Source organism: Barbus barbus (genome assembly GCF_936440315.1).
Source record: "Barbus barbus genome assembly, chromosome: 28".
In the NCBI taxonomy this organism is placed as follows: Eukaryota; Metazoa; Chordata; class Actinopteri; order Cypriniformes; family Cyprinidae; genus Barbus; species Barbus barbus.
This window is the reverse complement of record NC_136756.1, coordinates 24715625-24738645: the sequence shown is the minus strand read 5'-3', so window position 1 is coordinate 24738645 and position 23021 is coordinate 24715625. Positions and strand designations below refer to the sequence as shown.

At 36.2% G+C, this 23021-nt stretch overlaps 1 protein-coding gene across 4 annotated transcripts; it reads right to left on the bottom strand.

The window, feature by feature from the left end:
• Positions 1–463: 463 nt before the first annotated feature.
• LOC306848464 (DENN domain-containing protein 2C-like) lies at positions 464–22462 on the bottom strand. 4 transcript variants are annotated; one of them, XM_079383026.1, is made up of 20 exons: positions 22028–22455; positions 21485–21537; positions 18374–19404; positions 15811–15935; positions 14909–15021; positions 14507–14674; positions 10993–11065; positions 10869–10913; positions 10560–10747; positions 8692–8801; positions 8540–8609; positions 8241–8318; positions 7998–8138; positions 6763–6911; positions 6492–6669; positions 5127–5168; positions 4133–4241; positions 1402–1644; positions 1220–1306; positions 464–1120 (listed from the first exon to the last, which is right to left on the bottom strand). In XM_079383026.1, exons 3-20 carry the CDS (start codon positions 19237–19239, stop codon positions 1089–1091), a joined length of 2817 nt encoding a protein of 938 aa, XP_079239152.1. In that variant the 5' UTR covers positions 19240–19404; positions 21485–21537; positions 22028–22455; the 3' UTR covers positions 464–1088. The 4 variants fall into 4 exon arrangements, with proteins under 4 accessions (XP_079239152.1, XP_079239151.1, XP_079239149.1 ...); XM_079383025.1 differs by having other exon boundaries at positions 22096–22455; XM_079383023.1 differs by lacking the exon at positions 21485–21537 and having other exon boundaries at positions 22096–22462.
• Positions 22463–23021: the final 559 nt, after the last annotated feature.

The following is a 23021-nucleotide window of genomic DNA, read 5'->3' as shown; positions in this document are numbered from 1 at the left end:
GTAGCATATGTTGAGTTTTAATATTTGGATACTGTAAACATGCTTGTTATAGCCCGTTTTTAATTAGCATTTGGGCTGTTTTTGTTACACAGACCTGGAAACCCTGCCTCGGTCTAATCAATGTTAAGTAGCCTACCATTGGGACGTTTGACACAATGGCTCACTGTTATGTTACTTTACATGCTTAGGAATCATAGGAGTCATCAAATTATGAAAAAAACACAAATGCACTTGAAATATTTCAACAAAAAAAAAGGTCAAAACTATGTTATGGCTATGTAGCTTCTTTCAAGTAACCACCAAATCCACATTACTGCTGTAAGTGCTGTTTTTAATAATACTGTACACTCCACTTTCATTATAAGTGCATATTTTAAACCCATGCACCCTGTACATTCTCAATCACTGAACGTTCATCCAAACAAGATCACATTGTTTGATTCCCACTTCCTGTCCAACATAGTATCAGAAACAGTTTTTTTTATTATTTTCAAATGTTACAAAAAAAATCTAGTTTGCCTAAAAAACAAAATTGTACAAAATGTAAAACTGAAAAACATTTGCATTGACAGTTCACAAAACAGAAAATTTGGCTAAAAATAAATGTTTGACAACTGGAAAGGCAATTTCTGTGCATATGAAGAATCATAAATTAATTCCTGAAGGGGAACAGAAGTCATCTTTCATCATATTTTCTTTTAAACAACAAATTTCCAGTTGGAAAAGGTTTTCGGTTAAAACATACTCTTACCTTATTGTCTGGTTTAATAAAAATTACATTAAACACATGTAAACCCAGCTCTTGTTATTATGCATTCATAGTCAGATTTTTCCTTATTTATTAAAATGACAATAACATGACACAGACTCCTCCCTTTCCTCTTCGTTCTAATCCAGTCCTCTTTGTTCTTTGTGCTTATAAACTCATTTCCAGCCTTTTCCTCTTTTGTGATGAAGAACAAGCTGAATCCGGTCTTGACCTCATCTCCACCCTTCAGCATTGGCTACGGGAGAGGAACTGACATGCTGGTTGAGTCATCACACACATCTGAAAAAAGCCGCTCATCCTTGGCATCTGAAATAGTTCTCTATTTCTTCTGCAAGAATTTCATTTTATTTCCTGCAAACAAAACCATTTGTGAATAAAACAATGGAAATAACTGCTTCTGCATTTTTATCTTTTTATTCTAGACAAATGGAAAAGCAGCAAAAGATTTACCGAGCCCCTTAAGAAATTTGTTGACTCCACTTGGTTCAGGTTCAGGATACGAATCCAAATATTCTGCTGCTCTCATTTCAAACAGTCCTGTTAAACAAGGACAAAACATTCCTCTCAATACTTAAAGGAATGGTTCACCTTAAAAATATCAACTCTATACCCCAGAATATTTATTTTCTCACCTTTAACACCTCCTTTTCTGAGCTCTCGGTCATGAATGAAACCAGCAAACATCTGCGTGTCCATGAAGAGCTGGAGAAACTGTCGCACTCCTCGGGACGGATGAGATTTCCTGAAAGCGTCTCTCTGCAGCTCTCGGGTGCCACCGGGTCCCGTGTCGCTCATGTACAGAGAATAATGTCCTACCAGCTCAACAAAGAACCACACAAATGCCTCTGACACCAAAGTGCTTAGGTCTGATTTATCTGTTAGGAGAAAAAAAAAAACATTGATCCATTGATACAGCATAGTATATATAAAAACAACAACAACAAACTACATGGAAGCTTAAAATGCCCATAAAATAATTTTGTGGTTTATAAGCTAATGTGAGGAATAAGGAATAGTTCACACAAAAGTTAACATTTGCTGAAAATGCCTCACTCTATAAAAGACGTAGACGAGTTTGTTTCTTCATTGGAACAGATGTAGGGAAGTTTATCGTTACATCACTTGCTCACCAATGGGTGCCGTCAGAATGAGAGTCCGAACAGCTGATAAAAACATCACAATAATCCACACCACTCCAGTCCATCAATTATCATCTTGTAAAGTGAAAAGCTGCATCTTTGTAAACAAATACTTCAAGACGTTTTTAACATTTTACCATTTCCTCATGGTAAAATAAGAGATCTCTATCCATAATATTGCTTTCTACATTGAGAAAGTCGTCTCATCTGAATCAGGAGAGAAACATGCACAGAACAAGCACTGTTTTAAAGCAAAAACAGTCCAAAAGTTAAAAACAAATATGTTGGTGGATTTTGATATAAGAGTGATGGACATTCCACTGGAGGATGGATTATGGACTGGTATTTTGGCTAGAAGTGAAGGCTTAAAAAGTTAAGGGGAAGTCGTGGCCTAATGGTTAGAGAGTCTGACTTGTAATCCAAAGGTTGTGGGTTCGAGTCTCGGGCCGGCAGGGATTGTAGGTGGGGGGAGTGAATGTCCAGCGCTCGCTCCACCCTCAATACCACGACTGAGGTGCCCTTGAGCAAGGCACCGAACCCCCAACTGCTCCCCGGGCGCCGCAGCATAAATGGCTGCCCACTGCTCCGGGTGTGTGTTCACGGTGTGTGTGTGTTCACTGCTGTGTGTGTGCACGTTGGATGGGTTAAATGCAGAGCACGAATTCCGAGTATGGGTCACCATACTTGGCTGAATGTCACTTCACTTCACTTAAAACGCATTGATGGATTTGTTTCTTAAAAACACATAACGTTTCACCACACAAGACGCTAATTGATGGACTGGGTGTGTGGATTATTTGAAGATTATTGAGATATTTTTATCAGCAGTATGGACTCACATTCTGACGGCACCCATTCACTGCAGAGGATCCTTTGGTGACCAAGTGATGCAATGCTGCATTTCTCCAAATCTGTTCCCATGTAGAAACAAACTCTTCTACATCTTGGATGGTCGCAGGGTGAGTAAATATTCAGGAATTTTTTTGGGGGGTGAACTAATCCTTTTTTAATTCTCTTCTAGGAAACCAAACCCAAAATATTAAGAATGCATTTTAGATCGAATGACTGTCCAATCAAATGCTCTCTAGAGAATGTCTAAAGCCCTATTCAGACAATAATTGTTTCTCATGAGAACGCAAGTTATTTTCATCATCTACAGGTAGTAGTCAGTGATTTTAAAGCCATCTGAATCCAGTATGTCAGCATTTATCTCTCACCACCCACGTAAATTTCCCAGCCAAATTACCTACTGCTTTTTGACAAACACCAAGGTTGTGCTTTAATTTAATTGCAGTCCGAATCCACATCTCTGAGTTTACAAGAAATTGATTCAAAATTCACATTCCTTTTTGAACACTGTACGGTAACTGTTGTACTTCCCTGTAATTTGCATGCATATTTATTTCTGAAATGCTTGAGAATATTTGCAAGAAAAATACAGAACTGTTCCATCACAGCGAGTGGGAGCGGAAAGAGAAAGAAAGCACGTAAACCTTCAAAATGGGTCTTTATTAAGGCAGCAGTAGGTATGCAAAACAATTTTAAAATGTGTTTTATATACAATTATATACATAACTATACCATGTATAATTATATCTAGTTTCCTATTTTTAAACAGGACGTTTAAATAATAAATAGGACTATATAATATAAATATTTTTGGAATAATAACACATTTAAACAAGTATTTTTAATACATTTTACACAATAAGAAGAATAAATTTGTAAATAAAATGTGTTTAAAATTAATTTTATTTACAGCAGACTATCGTCATCCGTATCCATGAGGTTTATCACCGAGGTGAAATGCAAATTTATTACATCTGAATAGGGCTTAGAAGTATTTTCTATTTGATAAATACAGGCCTAAAACTTCCTGTTTTAATAGGAAATGTCAACACAGGACAAAAACAGTGTTTGTCAAACCGTTGGTCCTTTAATATTTAGTATAACTAGCATAATGACTATTTGCTGTTGGGCCGGCTCAACGAAACATCTGTACACCTGAATTCATACTTGTCCGCATGTTCCTGACCTCACTGGCCTTATTTAACGGTTGGTTACGCATCACATCATAAATACACAGACAGTAGGGTTTTATAAGGAGAACAGCTCATTCTGACACAATAAGACAACGGACGAAACCTTCAGTTAAACCAGTTTAAAACTGGACTGTCAGATGCTGTGGGTTCGGCTGTGAATAACGGCACGTGTGAGGACTAACCTCCTTTCCTGTCTCTCGTGTTTTGTTCTAGGATCTCCTCCCTGTTCTCCAGTATCTCCTGAAGCGCCGCCTGCAGCTTTCTAGGTAAGATACAGTCCTCATCTCCAAGCTGGGACAACAGAGAGTAGAGAAAGATTAATAGAGGAGCAAATTTAGGAAAGAAACAGACATTTTAATAAAAGACCAGATGGGCCCATGATTATATTTCACAAAATAATTTGCCAGCAATTACATATTCAGAAGTTAGTGATGTAGACCATTGTACAAAGGTTAGAAATGAGTATTTATTTGGGAAGGATGCATTAAAAATTAGGGCTGTCAAATCGATTAATCACAATTAATGTATAAAAATATACACAGTACACACATTACGTAAACACACACTTTTATTGTGGATGCAGTTAACCACAATTAATCGATTTGACAGCTCTAATTTAAATTGATCAAAAGTAACAGTTAAGACACATTACAAAATTATTTCAAACTTTCGATTCATCAAAGAATCCTGAAATTGCATCTCGGTTTCCACAAAAATATTAAGCAGCACAACTATTTTCAACATTGATAATAAGAAGAAATGTTTCTTGAGCATATTAGAATGATTTCTGAAGGCAATACATTTCATTTTAAGATCTATTCAAAAAAATATTTATTTCAAATTATTACTGCATTTTTGATCAAATAAATGCAGCCTTGGTGAGCATAAGAGACTTATTTCCAAAACATTGAGGATATTACAGACCCAAAATTTTAAACGGTGGTGTATAAGGAAAACAATTGGAATTGCATGACAGTATAAATATGACCAAAAAGACTTTAAATAACCAGATTTATGTCTTTGAATGATAATACAGTACAGCTACTCAGGCCGTGACTTGAGTTTCAGACCACACCCTCACAAACACACACACACACACACACACACACACACACTTGTGGCACTTTCAAAAAGACACACCTTGTATTATTAGGAGACTAAAACCTGCATACTCACCTGAAAAACAAACTTGTCCGCACACAAATCCACAATAAGAACCTGAAAGAATAAGACAAAACAAGGAAGGACAAAATGAAAACAGAATACAAGAACCCATTTTATGTAACAAATGTATGTCTTTCATGCTCTTTCTAAATGGACAGCATACGAAAACTATTCTAGGTATGTGACACGACAGGAACCTCGGAATGCAGTGTTGTATATTTTCCAAAGTTCATCAGGTTATTTAAACAAGACAAATGCAATCTTATTTTTAATTAAGGATCGCAAAGTTATTACAATTTTTACTTATGGCATCTGCTAGACTTTAAAAAAAAAAGGGCTCCAAATGGAGCAGTAATGCCATAAAAAATTCATTTTGGGTTGCTCAAAGAACCTTTTAGTGAACCATTCTTATTTTATTATAGTAAAGAACATTTTAAAACTCCAAAAGAACCTTTTTTCCGCTAAAAAGAGCATTTTGTCCAATGGATGTTAAAGTTTCTTCATGCAACATAGATGCCAATAAAGAAACTCTTTATTTCTAAGAGTGTGTAGCACCTCAAATGCAAAGCAAGTACTACTTGTTTGGTAGACTAAACTTGGATCCTCTTATATGATTTTAATACCTTATACCTCCATCAAAAGTATTTTATTGCTGGCATGGGGAATTTCAAGCTGTTAAACAATGGAAACAATTCAAGGCATGGCGGTTATTAAATTAAACTCCAGCCATAGTCATAATCAAATCTCAGAGCTCTCCTCTGTTGATCAAAAGCATCTTATAAGGGCTCCATGACAGCGTTTGAGAAAATTCCCTTTCTACAGGGCAGAAGAGTCTATAAGTAAGACTGAAAAGTTGTATGCATCATATAAAACTGGATTGTTTTGAAATAAAACACTCTATTGTTCATAACCCAGTCAAATTATTAAAACTAATCTGAGAAAATCATTAACATTCACACATGACCACCACTACATTATACAACAATACTTAGTCAGTGTTTATTAAATCATAACAGGTAATGTAGACAAAGTGGATTTTATTCAGGTTATTGAATTTTATGTAGATGACAACGAGGCTGTGATACGCACTGTATACAGGTCCTAGAACATGTTTTCTGTTGAAAGTTATTTTCAGAAAGAGGCTGCATCAGATGAACATTAGTTGCTGAACAAAAGTACAATCCATTGAACGCACTGTATTTCTATCCCTCACAGCCTCAATTTAATTCCTGTAAAATATTAAATAGGGCACTACCCTGACTAAGGTCTACAGGTCAGAAAGATGGTTGAAATTTCTATTTTTTTTTTTTAATTACTACCCATTTTGCTGGAAAAAATTCTAAGTGGACTTAAATAGGCTCCTTCAAAGTGACTGACCTCCTCAATGGGCATATCCAGCACCTCGGGCAAGGATGGAGACAGCACCCCCAATACAAAAGGAGTGGGAGAGCAGCATATGTCCAGCATGCTGGCAGGAAGCACCGGTACGAAGGTGTGCTGCCACGTGAAGGGATACAGCAACGCCAAAGCAGAATGGGCACATCGGGATAAGACACTGGCCATGGACAAACAGAGTTAGGTTTGAATTTAATTCTGGCTGGCATTCAGTTTGCTATATTTGGGTATCAGCATGGGTGGTGGTCTGTACCCGAGTTTGTCTGTGATGAAGATCACCCTCCTCTCCAGCAGCAGAGAAGCGAAGACCTGCAGGAGTCTGGTCACACTGAGACACTGCAGCAAACTCTCAAAGTCCACATGCTCCAAACGAGAGTCCACCGGCCTGCACAGAGTCAGAACCTACACACACAACAGAGACACACGGATGATCCTCAGAAGACAGTAAGAATCTGTGCCTTGAGTAATTAAAACGCTTTCAAATAGTTAAGAAACTCCATGTAAAAGACAAAATTGTATAACTGCAATATATAAAATAAGAAATTAGTTGACTTGTGTTTTGTACTTTTTTTATTTACAAATAAAAATCATTTGAATGTCAAGTGCCTAAAAAACGGTACATAGTCATAAGATAATTTTCTTTTAAATAATAATTAATAATTATGTGATTAACTTAATTATTCATAAATACATTTGATTAAAAAATATTAATTTATTTTTTAATTATCTTATTTTCCAGGGTTAAGCATAAGTGCAAGACACAACAATTGTGCAAAAAAGTAATTAATAATATTCATAATTCAAGAACGATGCTTGACCCTTGATTTTTTTGTCACGTGTTATGTTATAAAACAATTTTGAAAATATAGAAAGTTGTAGAAAAGCACTTCCAAGGTGAAAGTTCATAGTAAAAAGACTGTTCAAATATGCATATGATTTTCCTGCCATGTTGAAAAAGTTTTTATTTACATTTAAGATGATATTTTGATGTATGCTTGAAGTTAATTTTAACATGTCGCTGGTTAAATTGTTTAATGTTCATGTGAAAGATTTTCTTTGAAAAGATTATTTGATATTATAACTTACTGATTTTCATCTGATCAGTGGCATGTGTTTTGAGATGATATTGACACAATCTTAAAGAAAACACTAATTTATATGTGTTACAACCATTTATTTGTAGTAAAATAATACATTTTAAGTAAAATAATTATAATAAAATAAAAATCTAAAATTTAGAAAAAATAAAAATTATAAAACAACAAAGGTCAAGTTGCTATATATGACTAGTAATAATGTCAAGATTTAAATAAATACCTATAATCTGCTTTTATGGGAGAAACTAAATTCAAAACTTCATTATGCAAGTCGTAAAAATTCTTAATTTTTTAAGAATAACCCACATGTAGTACTAAAGGTAGAATACCAAACTAAATGTATAAACTAAAGGAATAAACATGATCTTTCCTGAGTTAAACAATATCTTGCCTCATTGCCAGAGCCCGGCAGGAAGCTCTTGACAGTGATGGTGCGTCCAGGAGCGGGAAAAGGAGCTTCCATGACACTGTGCATGAAAGGATGAACCAAGGCAGGGGAAATCTCTCTCCTCCTCTCCACCTCCTCCAAGATCTGCCCTCAAACATTTCAGATAGTTACAATTCAGTATCTGTCTTACAGCATTAGTGCTGATTAAACAGGAAATTCATATCTGATGTCTGAAATGTCCCTGACCTTTGAGAAGAGATTGAAGCAGCCCAGTCTGCTGATGATGCAGTGAACTTCAGGCAGTCTCTTCCCCTTCCCACTGGGCTGCAAGACACAGGTCAAAGGTCAAGGTTAGTGCAGATTTACAACTGAGAACACACAATATGCTCTCCCATATCATTGATTAATTCACCATCATGTTTTTCAAACCTGCACGATGATTGATTAGATGTTTGGAAAGACGATGAAGAAAAAGTGACAGAATGTGCATGTTTGGGCAAAGTATCGTTTTAATTGACCAGGTGAGATTACATTTACAAACTCACCAGGATTTTGCGGCAGTATCCAAATAAGCGACTCCCATCCTCCCCCGTTAGGACAAAAGAAAATGTTTCACTGTGGGCGATAATCAAAGATTATATTAGGAGTGTGAATTAGTTAGCAAAGTAACATTAATTGTTTAATATTAGCATGCTACCTGTTGTGGTCCGAGGAGGGACGCCAGTCGTGACAGTCAGGAAAACAAAACTTGGGAATGGCCCTTAATCTGTCTTCAGCCTCACGAGACAGACGAGAAGACTTCTCAAACTAAATGCAAAATAAAGACAGAAAAATATTTTGTATAATCAACTAGATAATAATGACATTTTTCTATACTGATTTCTTATTTATAAAATTAAAATGTATTTAAAACTAAAAAGTAAAGTGTAAATATTTTTACATTTATATAAAACAAATATTAATTACAAGATATAAATACTAGGGCTGTCAATCGATTAAAATATTTAATTGCGATTAATCGCATGATTATCATGAGTTCATTCGTGACTAATCACAACTTAATGTTCTAAATGTACCTTAAATTAATACTTTTTAAGTTTTTAATACTCGAAACAACGTGGGCATGGACAAATATGGATGCTTTATGCAAATGTATGTTTATTATTACTGAAACCATAGTCAACAACAGAGCATGAAGACTAGACATGTTTCAAAGGTCATAGATGTTTTTCAAAGAACTTGTTCATGTCTATTAGACACATGAAACATTACTTCTCTTTCTTTGCACTGAGGAATTTACTTACACAAACCCGTTTACATTTTTGCACGACACAGGGCAGCTCACTTCTTCTGAACATGCAAAATGTACATTTATTATTAGATTTGTTTGAATATCTGTGCCCACATACTGCATTTTGATGCATTTATATATTTTACTGTTTCTGTTGCCAGACAACGGAATGAATATGAATATGAAATAGTGATTGAAACGCGACCCATTAAGACTAACCAGCTCCTCCCTTCCAAGATGTTAATCTGCACAAAAATCCTGATAATCGAGCCGTCGTCTGATAAAATCAAATACACATAAGATAAAGACAATAGGCTATACTTGCATGTAAAATTAGAGAAGCAACATAATATCTGTGTTTAACTGAAAGCGCTGCTCCTCTCAGCCGCTCGCTGAACAATGCAGATGCACAGAGAGAGAGAGAGAGAGAGAGAGAGAGAGAGAGAGAGAGAGAGAGAGAGAGAGAGAGAGAGAGAGAGAGAGAGAGAGAGAGAGAGAGAGAGAGAGAGAGAGAGAGAGAGAACAGGCAGTGTGCTGGAACAGTGTGCTGGAACAGGCAAACCCTAAAGATTTGCCGCTAGGTGCTTTCTTTCTTTTCTTTTTTAGCTTTTTCTTTTACTTTGTCTGCAAAGGCGCCAAGTTGGCAACACTGTACATCTCCATTTCTCCAACTACGAGCTAGGCCACGGTTCAGAAAGAAAATTTGCGCTGCGTTAATTGCACATTAATAAAATTAGTGCAAATAAATACACATAATATATATAATTGTATATTATAACTAAAAGATTATTATAATTAATGTTAAATTAAAATGTAAATGTAAGTGTATGTGTGTGTATAATATATATATATATATATATATATAAATAAATAAAACACACACACTGTATATAATCAAAGAAAGAAAGAAAATGCTGAAGCAGACTTTCCACAATTCAAATATCAAATTAAGCTCTATTTTAATATATTTTAAAAGGCAATTAATCCCTGTGATGGCAAAGCTAACTTTTTTAACATAATTACTTTTTTACATAATTATTCAGTTACGTGAATAAATTATGTATTGAAAATTAAAATGTAAATAACTTTATTATATTTTATCAGAATGACAATATATTAATATAGAAAGAAATATAAAAAATAATTAAAATATATAAAAAAAAATTTTTATTAAAAACAGAAAGAAAGAAAATACTGAAACACATTCCACAAATTAAGATCCACCATATATTATTTTTCAGAATTTGTCATTACAATTTATTAGGTTTCTTTACCTTCGTAGGGAATTGTTGTGTGATCTCAGGGATGTATGTGTTTCCAGGGGACGCTTTTCTAAGTGACACCACTACAAATTGCTGGAAAAGCTGCTGCTCTTGTAGTTGGATCAGGTCCCTCTCTAAAGTGCGGTAACCCGGCCGTCGCTTTAAAGTTGACTGAACGTACACTGTTCGCTGGGAGCGATCTATGGGAAAAGAATGTAAACAGCCTTGATGGGTTTAGAAAAACTGCTCAGCTGGTTTGATATGCAATTAAACTTGAATAAACAAGAGTTCTCTGAGCTGAGGCCTGAAGGAGACACTGACCTTTAGAACTCTCCTCAGGATCACTCTCTGTTCCACTTAATTCATCTGACAAAAACACATTTACCGCTTGATTAGACGACTTCTCTTGGTAAACCAGGTAAATATGAAATATGTATCCTCTTACCTCTGGTTGCTGTCGCCCAAACTCGTTTCCTTCCTCTTTTGGCTTCAAATATCTCCTGGATCCTGTTTACAAGCTGCATTAGAAACACACAAACATGATTTCATTTTTGTATACTAAAAGCAATATTCCAGGTTGATTGCCGTTTTAGTTTGATCCTTCAGAAATCATTCTAATATGTTGATTTGCTGCTCAAGAAGCATTTCTTGTCATTATAATGTTGAAAACGGTTGTGGTGCTTGATATTTTTGTGGAAAACAAGATACGTTTTTTATCTCAGTATTATTTGCTGAATAGAAAGTTCAAAAGAACAGTTCTTTGGCAATAACCTAAAGGTCATTGCACACTGAGCCCAAAATGTTCGTCAAACTTTTTCGCACGTTACAAAATAAATATAACCTCACGTTGTGTCAATCGCGTTTACACACTGCCTCCGAAACTTTCGTCCGTCATAAATTCAGATCAGGTTTGATTTTCTGCGTTTTCGCATCCGTAACAAGATGACGAATACCGAAAAATGAAACAACGCATATGAAAATTTCGGACTCAGTGCGCAAGGACCTTAAGTCTATACTGCCATTTCAGATCAATTTAATGTATCCTTGCTGAATAAAGAAATCTTACAGACTCCAAACTTTTGTAGTGAACATAAAAAACACTTACAAAATCCAATTAAAATGGAAGCCAAACAAAGAAATGTTTTAAATTCAAAACAAATGCAAACAATATACAAAACTACAACAATGAAACTAGATGTATCATAACGACCATTGACCTGCATCTAAATGTGTATGTCTGGCCAGAGCAGTCGTGACATGCTAATTATGATTCATAGTCATGGAGAGCATAGACGTCTGCCCACATCACACAGCGAGAGCAGTGAGACAGCACATTGTTGTGGCATCTGCCCTTGATGAGCGGAAACAGCGTGGTGGTGCTTTCCCCCGATAAACACATAATGCTCACCATGTGTTTGGACACTACAGGCCTTTTAGGCACCACTCAGAGCAAGCATTATGCGCTGCTTTGACCTCCACATGAGTTTCAAATAGCGTCACGGAAGAGTGATTTTATGAGGTTGCTAGGTACCAGAATGCAATACACTAAACAATACAAACTTGTATTTGAGCTTAGAAATGAAAAAGTCATGACTTTGATTCATCGCATGATGAAAAAAAAAGAGCTGAATGTGGGTTCATGAATCTTTACTGTCTCGAGATGCTCTAGAAATGAAGTACCATGATGACAGCATACAGTCTAGTTTTAGGCTTAATTACAAGCAGTCAAAGTTGGACTATTTTAATGTAAGTTACACATGACATAAGTTAGAAGGAAAGCATACTAAAACATAAAAAGACAGCAAAAGATTAAATCATTAAAAATAGAAATTAATAGTAAAAAAATGCGCCTCAGTCAACAATTTTCATAAAGAAAGATTATTTTTAAACATTTATTGTTGATTTGCACGCTAAAACAGTGTGTCCCAGCTATTTTGGTCTTATGTACCCCTCAGAAAAACTGAAGTTCCGCTTCATCAACACAATGTCTTCCTTCTAAATCACATTATACGTCATTTAGCATTATCAATCCTAATATTATAAAAAAAAATGCATTATTTTAAACTAAAAACAAGCGATGCTGGGCATAAAAAAGCAGATTCTTCTATATAAAAAAGCAGTTTAAGAAATAAAGAACACTGTTTTATAACTATTTATAAGTTTTATAATAATTTAGACGTTTGATGGGATGAAAATGAGAAAAAGCTTTGAAAGTGTGCATAAGACAGGTAAAGAGTATTGCTGTTATAGATGTGTCCAATCCAGTATTGTTATTGTTATCTATGAAAAATAGTTTTTGGTAACTGGAATTAAATAATACTGAACTTTTAGATGAAAAACTAAATTTTGTTTCTTAAATGAAAATAAGAAATATTGCCTTGGCAAAGAAATGAAAAAGTTGAAGTACTGAAATTACTAAAAATAAAACTGAAAAGCTAATAGGAAACAATAAATTAACAAAAAGCACAAAACACAATTACTAAAAGTTATAATACAGTTCAAATTAAATCAGGAAACAAAATTCTAAATATTAATTAATACTAATAGTATATATATAAATAAAACTAAACTGTTTCACTTTGAACAGATGAAATAACATCTGCGCTAACCACTCAGCACAACCTACAAAAGAACTTGACATCTGACTGAACAACTTCCACATTTCCCACATGCTGTTTGATGTTAAAATGGGTGATGAAGGCGGGCTGAAAAAGGCGGGTTCTTGCATCCCCTTTCTGCTCGCTCTCATTATTAAAACAGCATTTCTCCATGAGCTTCATCAGCCTGTTGATTTTAACTTTTCCAAAATAACTGTATGGATCATACTGACACAAAGCTGAATATAGCTGATTAGTCAGCAGCAGCATCCAGTGCACAGGCACTTCATGATAATCCTCAACCTCTTGTTTCCTGCCACCATCCATCCATCTTCTCACCACTTCCTCCCTCCCTTTCCCTCTTCCTGCTCAAGCATCAGAGCTAACATTTCTACTCGGACTATGTCTGTTTCTCTTTCTTCTTATATTCACTATTTTATTCATGAGAACTGGGACAAAACAGGCTAGAGAAATGATTTATGTATCAAATGCATCCAAAATTATGTATATAAAATAATTACCCTACCATGCATCATATTTTCTGAATGAATTCCAATACTTGTTTCTTACTTACAAAATAGAGCTGCTCTAGCAATTCACACTTTCTTATAAAATAAAAAAACTTGTAAGGTAAAGTTTTGTATTATCCCTTAATCAGCAGAAAAACTGCCATAAAGACATGATTCCTATTTTCTTCTAAGCCAGGTTACAACTATTTGTTGAATTCTCAGCAGACATTAACATGCATGAATCATGCCTATTTCTGATTTTACAGTTAGAATTATGACCAATGACAGAAGAAAATGCAAACATGACACCATACATCTGCGCGTGTTTTACTACATCCAAACTGTGACAGAAAATTATAGATTTTGTGAAAAATACTTATTTATGTAAAGTTCTGAGATTAAATGGAGTTTTTGAACATATTTTCCCACTCTGTTGGAGATTGTTAGTTAAATTATACATTTTGAACACTTATTTTTGTCATTAAAACTAACTTTTGACATTTGACTGCTTTTGTTATTTTCATAAGTGCATTAAAGCTGATATATATATATTTTTTTTATTTTGTGAAAAAGACTTTGCCTAATGTTAAGTTTGTATTGATATTTTTGAACCCAGTATCATTAACTCCTGTAGGTAATATTAGGTCTTTTTCTCAAGATGCTGGGCTGTATTGTCAGCATTTGGGTGCAGCTTCTGTTTCTCTCCGTTTATAAAATACTAAAGAATTTATTATGTCACGTAAAAGTGTGGTTAAAGTTCATTTGCATACAATCAGAGAAACAGGTGACAGCAGGCACATGTTGAGCAATGTTTAATGACGTCTGAGCCACGTGTTTATGCGTGTGGGTTTACCGGGGGTTGTCGGATTGTCTTGTATGTAGTAGCAGGTTTGGCTGCTGATGATTTAGGAGTGATTGTAGCAGAGGTACGTGTAGGTGACGTGATGGATTCTTTGCGGTCCCGCCCCATTTTATGCAGCCTGTCGCCATTAGGTAATAGTGTGAAGGGCTTCGGTGAGAGCTGCATTCAGTAACACACAAGAGAAGAATTGGAAAAACAGATACTTTAGTTCAACAATTAGCCAGTGGCCTTAATGTAAAATTTATTTTTCTAATTAAAAAAAAAAACAGTGGGAATAAATGGCTCTGAGAAAGAAGTCTCTTCTGTTCAGCAAGGCTGCAAAATCTTGTAAAAAATTTAAAACAAACGATTTCTATTTGAATGCATTTTAAAATGTAATTTATGTAAAGTCACCTTAATGTGTGGGCTGTCTCTCTGTCCAACTGTGTAGTTTCGTGGCCGTCTCATAGGTAAACACATAGGTGAAAACTTGATGTCTTCATATGGGTTCTCTTTTGACCTATCCGCTGCAAATGATTAGTTGAAAATTAGAAAGTTTTAGCTACCATATTAATAAGTATGCAAAACAAAAACATTTTAGTGTTCTCTGCTCTAGCTTTGATACAAATAGGGACGTGCAAACAACATGTATTCAAAATTAACTAATCGGCAAATAAGATGCCATTTTGCTTTCATTTTGTCTAATGCAGCTGTCTCAGCTTTTTTTAATTTGACATGCCATCTCAAAAACAGAGCAAGACATCTGTGCAAGCATGTTAATTAATGCATGTAAAGCTAAAACTAACAAAACTAAAAACTAATTCAAAATTTGGGGTCAGTAAGATTTTACAATACTTTTGAAGTCTCTTATGCTCACCAAAGCTGCATTTATTTGATCAAAAATACCGTAAAACTTAAAACATCCGTTTTCTATTTGAATATATTTTAAAATATAATTTATTCCTGTGATGGCAAAACTGAAGTTTCAGCATCATTACTCCAGTCTTCGGTGTCACACAATCGTTCAGAAATCTATTCTTATATGAAAAGAATTCTAATATGCTGATTTGCTGCTCTTTTTGTAACATTGTAAGTCTTTGTCACTTTTGATCAGTTTAATGTATCCTTCTTAAATAAAAATATTATTATTTCTTTAAAAAAAAAAAAAATCTTTCAGAGCCCAAACCTTTGGATGGTAGTATATAAGAAAAAAATGAATACAATAAGACGAGAGTCAGTGCAGACATGTTTTCTACTGTGCTTGTCAGTAATATCTGATCGATGACATGTGTCTTGGCGTTCTCAGAATCACTCACAGATGATGTCCTCATAGATGCTGTCTTCAGACCGGGCGTGGTAAAGACCTGATCGGCGGCCCTCCTTCGCTCTAGAGGCCTGTTGGGCTGTCCGCCGAACCACATCCTCAAACTCAAATGACTTCCTGTGGACGAAGGGACCAAGAGTGTGAACAATCCCTGTATTGTGATCCAACAACAAGTTTCGGGTCTTGCATAAAGGGTAACCATTAATCCAAAAAGGAATGTTCCAGAATTCATATCAAGCAGGATCTATATCTAACATGATATAGAATCGATACATTATGATTGGAGCAGACACGGAGTTCCAAATAATCAAGAACAAAAACAATTAGAGGAAGGAGTAAACACAACAGCGTGTTCAGAAAGCCCTTGAGTGACCTCAGCAAGCTTCATTGAGACAGAAGTAGGCCAAATGTGGACAATGGGCTGCGATTCTGCCAAAGAACAGCTGACATCACAGCTGGGGACGAGGCCAGACAGCTAAACTTCACCCACTCACAGCTAAACTCAAAGCTGTCCAACATCAGAGTATGAAATTAACGAGTACGACAAGTAGATGAGTGGTTTTCACAGAAGTTCACTCAAAAAAATCTGTCATCATTATTCACCGTCATGTCATTGTCAATCAAAACCTTTCTTCTCTGGAATACAAAAGAAGATATTTTGAAGAATGCTTTAGGGGCAGTTCACACAGAAAGCATCAAAAATGCGAGATGAAAGTTTAGGAATGGTTTTATTAAAAAAACTTGCTACTGTAAACAAAAGCTTAAAACGCTTGCCCCGTCTCCGGGGTCTTCTGTTTGGTCCACTATTTTGGAACTGACATTGATGAGCGGCGATGCATGTAAAAGCTGAAATTATTTTTCTTAAAATGAAGCAATCATGTGCGATACACTGCAAAGATGCTAAATATGAGTCATCAGTCATGCATGTCCGTCTAGTGCAGGGGTGTCCAAACTCGGTCCTGAAGGGCCAGTGTCCTGTAGAGTTTAGCTCCAACTTGCCTCAACACACCTGTCTGGAAGTTTCTAGTATGCCTAGTAAGACCTTGATTAGCTGGTTCAGGTGGGTTTAATTGGAGTTGGAGCAAAACTCTGCAGGACACCGGCCCTCCAGGACCGAGTTTGGACACCCCTGGTCTAGTGCATGTTTAGTTTTAGGAAAGTAGCACATTGCAATGGAAAAATGTGCTCTGTGTGAATGGCCCCTTCCCCGTAAAGAAAAAAAAAAAGTTGAGCCAATTTAAAATGAAGGCAACCAGCTTTTTGCATATTTTTGAGTTCTCTCAACTTATTCTTGTAGGAGATTCTCAACTTTTTGTTGTATAAACTTAAAACAACAAGTTGAGAAAACTCAAAAATTTGCTGAAGTTTGTTGCCTTAAAATTTTAAGTTGGCTCAACTTTTCTTTTTTTACAGTGTTGGTGTTTTTTTCCCATACTATGAAAATCAATGGACAATTATGACAATTTTAATTTGTGACTAAACTCACTTTAAAGTGTCATGAAACCCTAAAACACATTTTTTTGGCATCAGTGAAATCAACAATAGCACTCATTGTGTCTATTATTAAGGGAAAAGTGGTTCTTTTTTAAAAATTTGGAGCAATTTTGTTCTTCTGCGCTGTCAGTTCACCTCTGTAAACATTGCCAATCATAGTTCACATCTGGACCGGAGCAAGCGTGTTTTGTGAACATATTTCATATTCTCTATTCTGGCTCAGGTCCTTCAATGTAAATCTATGGGATTTTTTAAATCTCATCACTAATAGCACACCTCTCCTCAACAATCAACATGATCTGAGCCGTTAATCAAGGTAAGGCATGTCGGTATGAGAACGTTTCAGGCCAACACCTATTGTTCGTGAAGATATATAATTTGTGACCAGGTTTAATGGGTTCCGAAAGCCAGCAAAACGCTATTTATAAAGGGTTATCAACCCGCAATATAATTATATGAGGAAGTTGTTCAATCACGTTAAATTGCTAGATTTTGGAATCTGCAATTTTATTAACCCAATTATTTAATGACTCATTTGATGGCACGACATTACTAATGATGCAGCAAAATGAAAATACGACAAACGGGGTCGAACACCAAAAGTGAAAATAATATTACTTTAAATTGGAAATTCAAAACAGAAGTGAAAGAGTGGACAAGTACAATGGTGGAAATGTCATCATATGAATCTAAAAATGCTGTTAAAGACTTCAAAAATGAAAGAACAGAAATAATTGAAGGCAATTTTGTGTTTGATCTCATACTTCATCTGTATTTTCTTTTTGTCTCCCTTCCCCCTGTATAGGAACTTGTAAGCCATATTTTGTTGTATACATGCCTGCAACCAACTCTAAAAACCTCAATGAAAGAAAGACTTTGTTTATAATAACTAAAATTCTAAATGTTGTAATATTTTGTATATATTATAAGTGATGACCTAAATATATTTAATGCATCTGACAAGATCTATTCATGAACAAGAAACTGTTGGACGCTGTACTAAAACCTTATGTTTGGGATTAGCTGTGTAATGTAATCTGCACTGTGGGAAAAGTATTCACCTGTTCTTTCTGTTTCTGGAAAACCCATTGATAGTGTTGACTGGACAAGGAGGAGGTGGACAGCTGGGTGGCTTTAGTATGATGTCATGCTTCCGGACTTGATTCGATTTGCTGACTGATGGAGTCTGGTTCTCCAGTTGGATCCACTGGCCAGGCGGACTGCTCGCACCCTTGTACTGGAATGTGCGCTGGGGTTTAGGTGGAGGAGAAGAAGGTCCAATTTCACCAAGACCCTTAGTCACCATCGTGGAATCCTTCTCCTTCTCCCAGAAAGAGTCATCCGCCTCCAGTTGTTTCCAGAAACCCCTGGAGGTGTAAAAGTTCCCCGGAGGCAATGACGCCTCTGGATCATCTACACATTGAGGTAGAGATGTAATTTTGACGTCTGTGAAATGGTTTGTCTTGATATTATTGCTTTTAACATTCAGTTTAGCCAACTGGACTTGGGTTACAGTGCTTAACGGCTTAGTCACAGGAGTTGATGTAACTAATTTATTTGAATGAGTTTGATTTCTTAGGAAATCAGACTGGAGTTCACTTGTAACCGGTCTAAAAGTAATCTGATTTTCCCTGAAATCCAAACCCAGGCTTTTGGCTTTTGACACAGTCGCTTTGTTATGACCTCCATCATTGCCGTCAAGACCATTTCCAAGGAGGTCCCCTGAAAGCCTGCGAGATGCAAGAGTCCGCTGGGGCTTAATATTCCCACTCCGGATGTCCTCCTGCTGGCTGAGTCCCTCCCACTGGGAGATTTTCTGCTTGATGTTGACGGCAGGCTCTCGCGTGATCGGCCACGCTGTTGTCACCGTCTTCCCTGCGACGACATTCCCCCCTCTTTTACCATGGTCCAGTCCAAGGGCCAGCATGACGACGAGGCTGCCGTCACACCGCAGGACTGTGTGGCATTGCAACAGCGAGACTATCAAGGAAGAAACCCTTCCTTTGTGGTGCAAAGTAGTTAATAAAGATCACCAAAGAACCCTTTTCCTGTAGGAGTCAGTTCCTCTGCCATTCTTCTTTCACTTTGAAGCCTGCAAAGGAAAAAAGCAAACTCAGCAAGTGGGTTCAACTTAGTGCAGCACACTATATATATATATATAAAAAAAATCATCATCACAATATAGCTTCATGTAATTGAATTACATAAATATATGCTTTAGTGGTTTCACGCACAGCATTTACAAACATGCAGTTCATGAAACAGTGTTTCAGTGTCTTCTCAAGCTGTTCTGAGCTCTATGGTTTACTGTTTTGTGATGTTTACCGTTTACCAAAGAAATTAAGACAAATATTAGTATTGTAATTTTACAGTCATTTTTAGTTTTTATTGCTTGATTTTATTATTTTATGGTATTTATTTTACATTATGGTATTATTTATTTAATCATCACACTATTCTCATTATCATAATCAATCATCAGGATAAAATCATTATTTTTTATTACTATTATTATTACAATTATTAGTTATACTGAATTGGTCAAAACAGTCGGAATGTAGGTTATGAAGACTAAACTTTCAAAGATTCCTTTCTTTTTCAAAGATTCAAAGATTTATTTAAAACTGAAATGGTTACTGAAAGAGGTTTGAGTTGATTTGATGGAGAATTTTTATATCATAAATTGCAGCCCTAAAAGTATTTCACATTAAAAAAAAACATATTCAGAGTAAGCTTTTTTCAGAATTAGTTTTTCTATGCAAATGCACTCCCCAACACAATTTTTGCATGATTCATTTCTTCAAAATATTGCTGTTCAAATACTTTACATATCACTATATATAATCACAAAAAATGCAATGTCAAATGTTAAAATCATGCATCCATCCGGCAGTTCAACTGACATTTTGCACACATAAATGCAGGAAACCAAAGATCGTCACTGTCAAGGTCAGCAGCGAAACCAAAAATAAAAACCCTAACAAAGAGGAGACGGACAACCACAGGAACATGGGAGAAGACAAAGCATTCTGGGGGCCTCCATCCCCAGGAACACCCACCACCCCCACTCCCACCCTCTCCAGCTGGGCCCGTCCCAAGCACTGCCATGCATTAACACACTTGAGTATAATGTAATTCAATTTCACTCCTCTCCAAAAGCTTCTTTCAGACGCTGCACGAAAAGGACGGGCATTCCAAGTATTTCCACATCCATGTGCGCATAATAGAAGGGCCTTCATTGTGGCACAAGAACGAGCGGTCAATTCAGCACATCAATGAGGAAAATATGCACGATTTCATGCATGTTAATAAGTCTATGCAACAAAAAGAGGCCACTTGAAATTCCTCTTTCCTGCGTCTATACTGTAGACGGGACGGATCTGGCAGCTCTAACTCAAGCCCTCATCTGCAGCCAAAGTGTTTTGAACACGTTGCACATTACGCTGAGAGTGAAGACATGCTGGAATTTCTTGGCACGGAGATTGAACGACATAATTCGGTAAATATGACCACATTTGATCAGCCAGACCCGTAAATGATGCCTTTGTTCTGGATGACCAACATCTAACGTATGCGCTGGAATCTCTCCGTGATTCGAGCCAGATCCCATCCCCCTTGATCATCGCATCTACTGACCCACTTGTGTCTGCGAGCGTATGCAGGAAGGCCTAGCCTGTGTTTCCTGATTCACAGGAAGGCCGGATCAGCAGAATGTCCATAATGATGGTCCTACAAATTTAATCTGGTGTAGTATTTCCAAGATTGTTTTTTGTGACTTTTTGTGAATTGGACACGGCAAAGTTCACACATGGAGCTGCGTGGGTTTGGATGGGCCAGACCAAGCGGTTAATTACAACTTGCGAGGGTCTGCAGTAAGCCGTCTAACTCCAATCATACTGACTTCAACTTCCCGACTGCGTGCGAGGAGGAAGTTCTCATGAAGTTAACCCACAACCAGAAAGGCGGTATAAATCCTTTCTCTCTTTTCTCCAAGCCATCTGCTTCCAGGTACGCCGATGAAGCTCTACGTTTGGGGTTTGGTTATCAAAAGAGTCATCAGCAACCACAGACATACACAAAACACCCCTACAACGCCAACATCAACCAGACACTAGAATTACCCCAGCCCTTAAATGGCAGACAATCAAGACATAAATAAACTATAATATTACCCTGAACAGGTGATCCACCCACCCCAGGTACTTGTGCATGAGGGGACATGTTTCTGGGTGGAGCAGAACAAGAAGGTGGGAAAGTGAGTAAATTCACTGTCAAAACTAAACCTAATCATGACTATATGACAAAACATTGTGTCAAATACTGTCTAGCATATTGAGCTGTAAAAGTTAATAAACAACTCAACTATGGTGTCAACACTACAGACATTTTCACCCAAAGGAGAAATGAGAAAAGCTGAAAAATTAGACTTTATCCAACATGAATAAATACATTTTTGATAAGCATGTTTACTTGCAGGCTAAATTTCTGCATAGCTGTAAACAAAACGCGTCTATAATAAGACATGAATAAATATTTAAAAAGGGTATTTATTATTAAAAGCTCTAAAATCAAGTACGAAAAGTAAAATATAGAAATATAGAATATAGACTAAAATAAGAAAATGCTAAAATAATGAATTAAATCACATTTAAAATGTAATGAATTAAAATAAAACACTAAATACATTTTATACAAGTAAATAAACGCATACATACAGACGAGCAGCAGAGCTCGATCATGTCAGCCAGTTCAGATCTTTTGTTGTGAAGAAATATCAACTTACGCAAACTTGCTCGCTGCTTCACAGCACATATGTTGAACTCCGCTGGAATAAATCGAAATAAAAGTTCTCATAAGAGTAAATACTGAGTCTGTAAATCGGTTGTGGACCGAAGTCTTCATATATCACGGCTGGTTAGCCAGGCGGCTAAAAACTTGCTCGGAAAAAAAAACAACAACTTTGTATCCGTTCACTTTCACAGCGAGCAGGCGACGCGTTTCAAAGTAACAAATAATTCCCGGCAACTGGCAACAATGTAACTCCTGGTGTTGTTTATACCCCTGACACAATTTTTTATCTGCGTTCCTTGAGGAGTGGATGTGTTCGTGTAAGTCCTCCTCCTGGGCTGTCAGTTCCTCATCTGAGCTTCGGTTCCTCCTCGGAGTGGAAGAATCACATCACGAACTGGTGCTGCAATAAGTGTCTCTTCATAAAACCAACCATGTGTGTTCATGGGAACGGATTCGGTAGAAAACTCACTAACTTAAAACGGAAATGCTACTTTAATATCTTGTTTTTATTGTTTTAACGTTATGGTAACACGAGGGAAATTTATGCTAAAACTGCTTTTTATTGAAATGCTTTGGCAATATTTTATAGGGAGCAGTTTAGCCCATAAAGCACTCTTTAATGTGTGTAGGATATTATTATTTATGAGAGCTTACAATACAATTAAATTTGGTATTCTGTGTGTGTGTTAAAAAATTATTGTAAGCACACCTTACTTTACATAATATTAACCTATTCATATTTATAACAGTTATTACATATTCTGTACAATATAAAGTCATACAACAGGTCTGAGAAACATACAATTAAAACTTTATATGATATTCACTGACCCACGTTTTTCAAGATGCATGACACATCATGCCTGGTTTGGCATCAATGACAGCAAATGCCATTGCTTCTCATATGTCATGTTTACC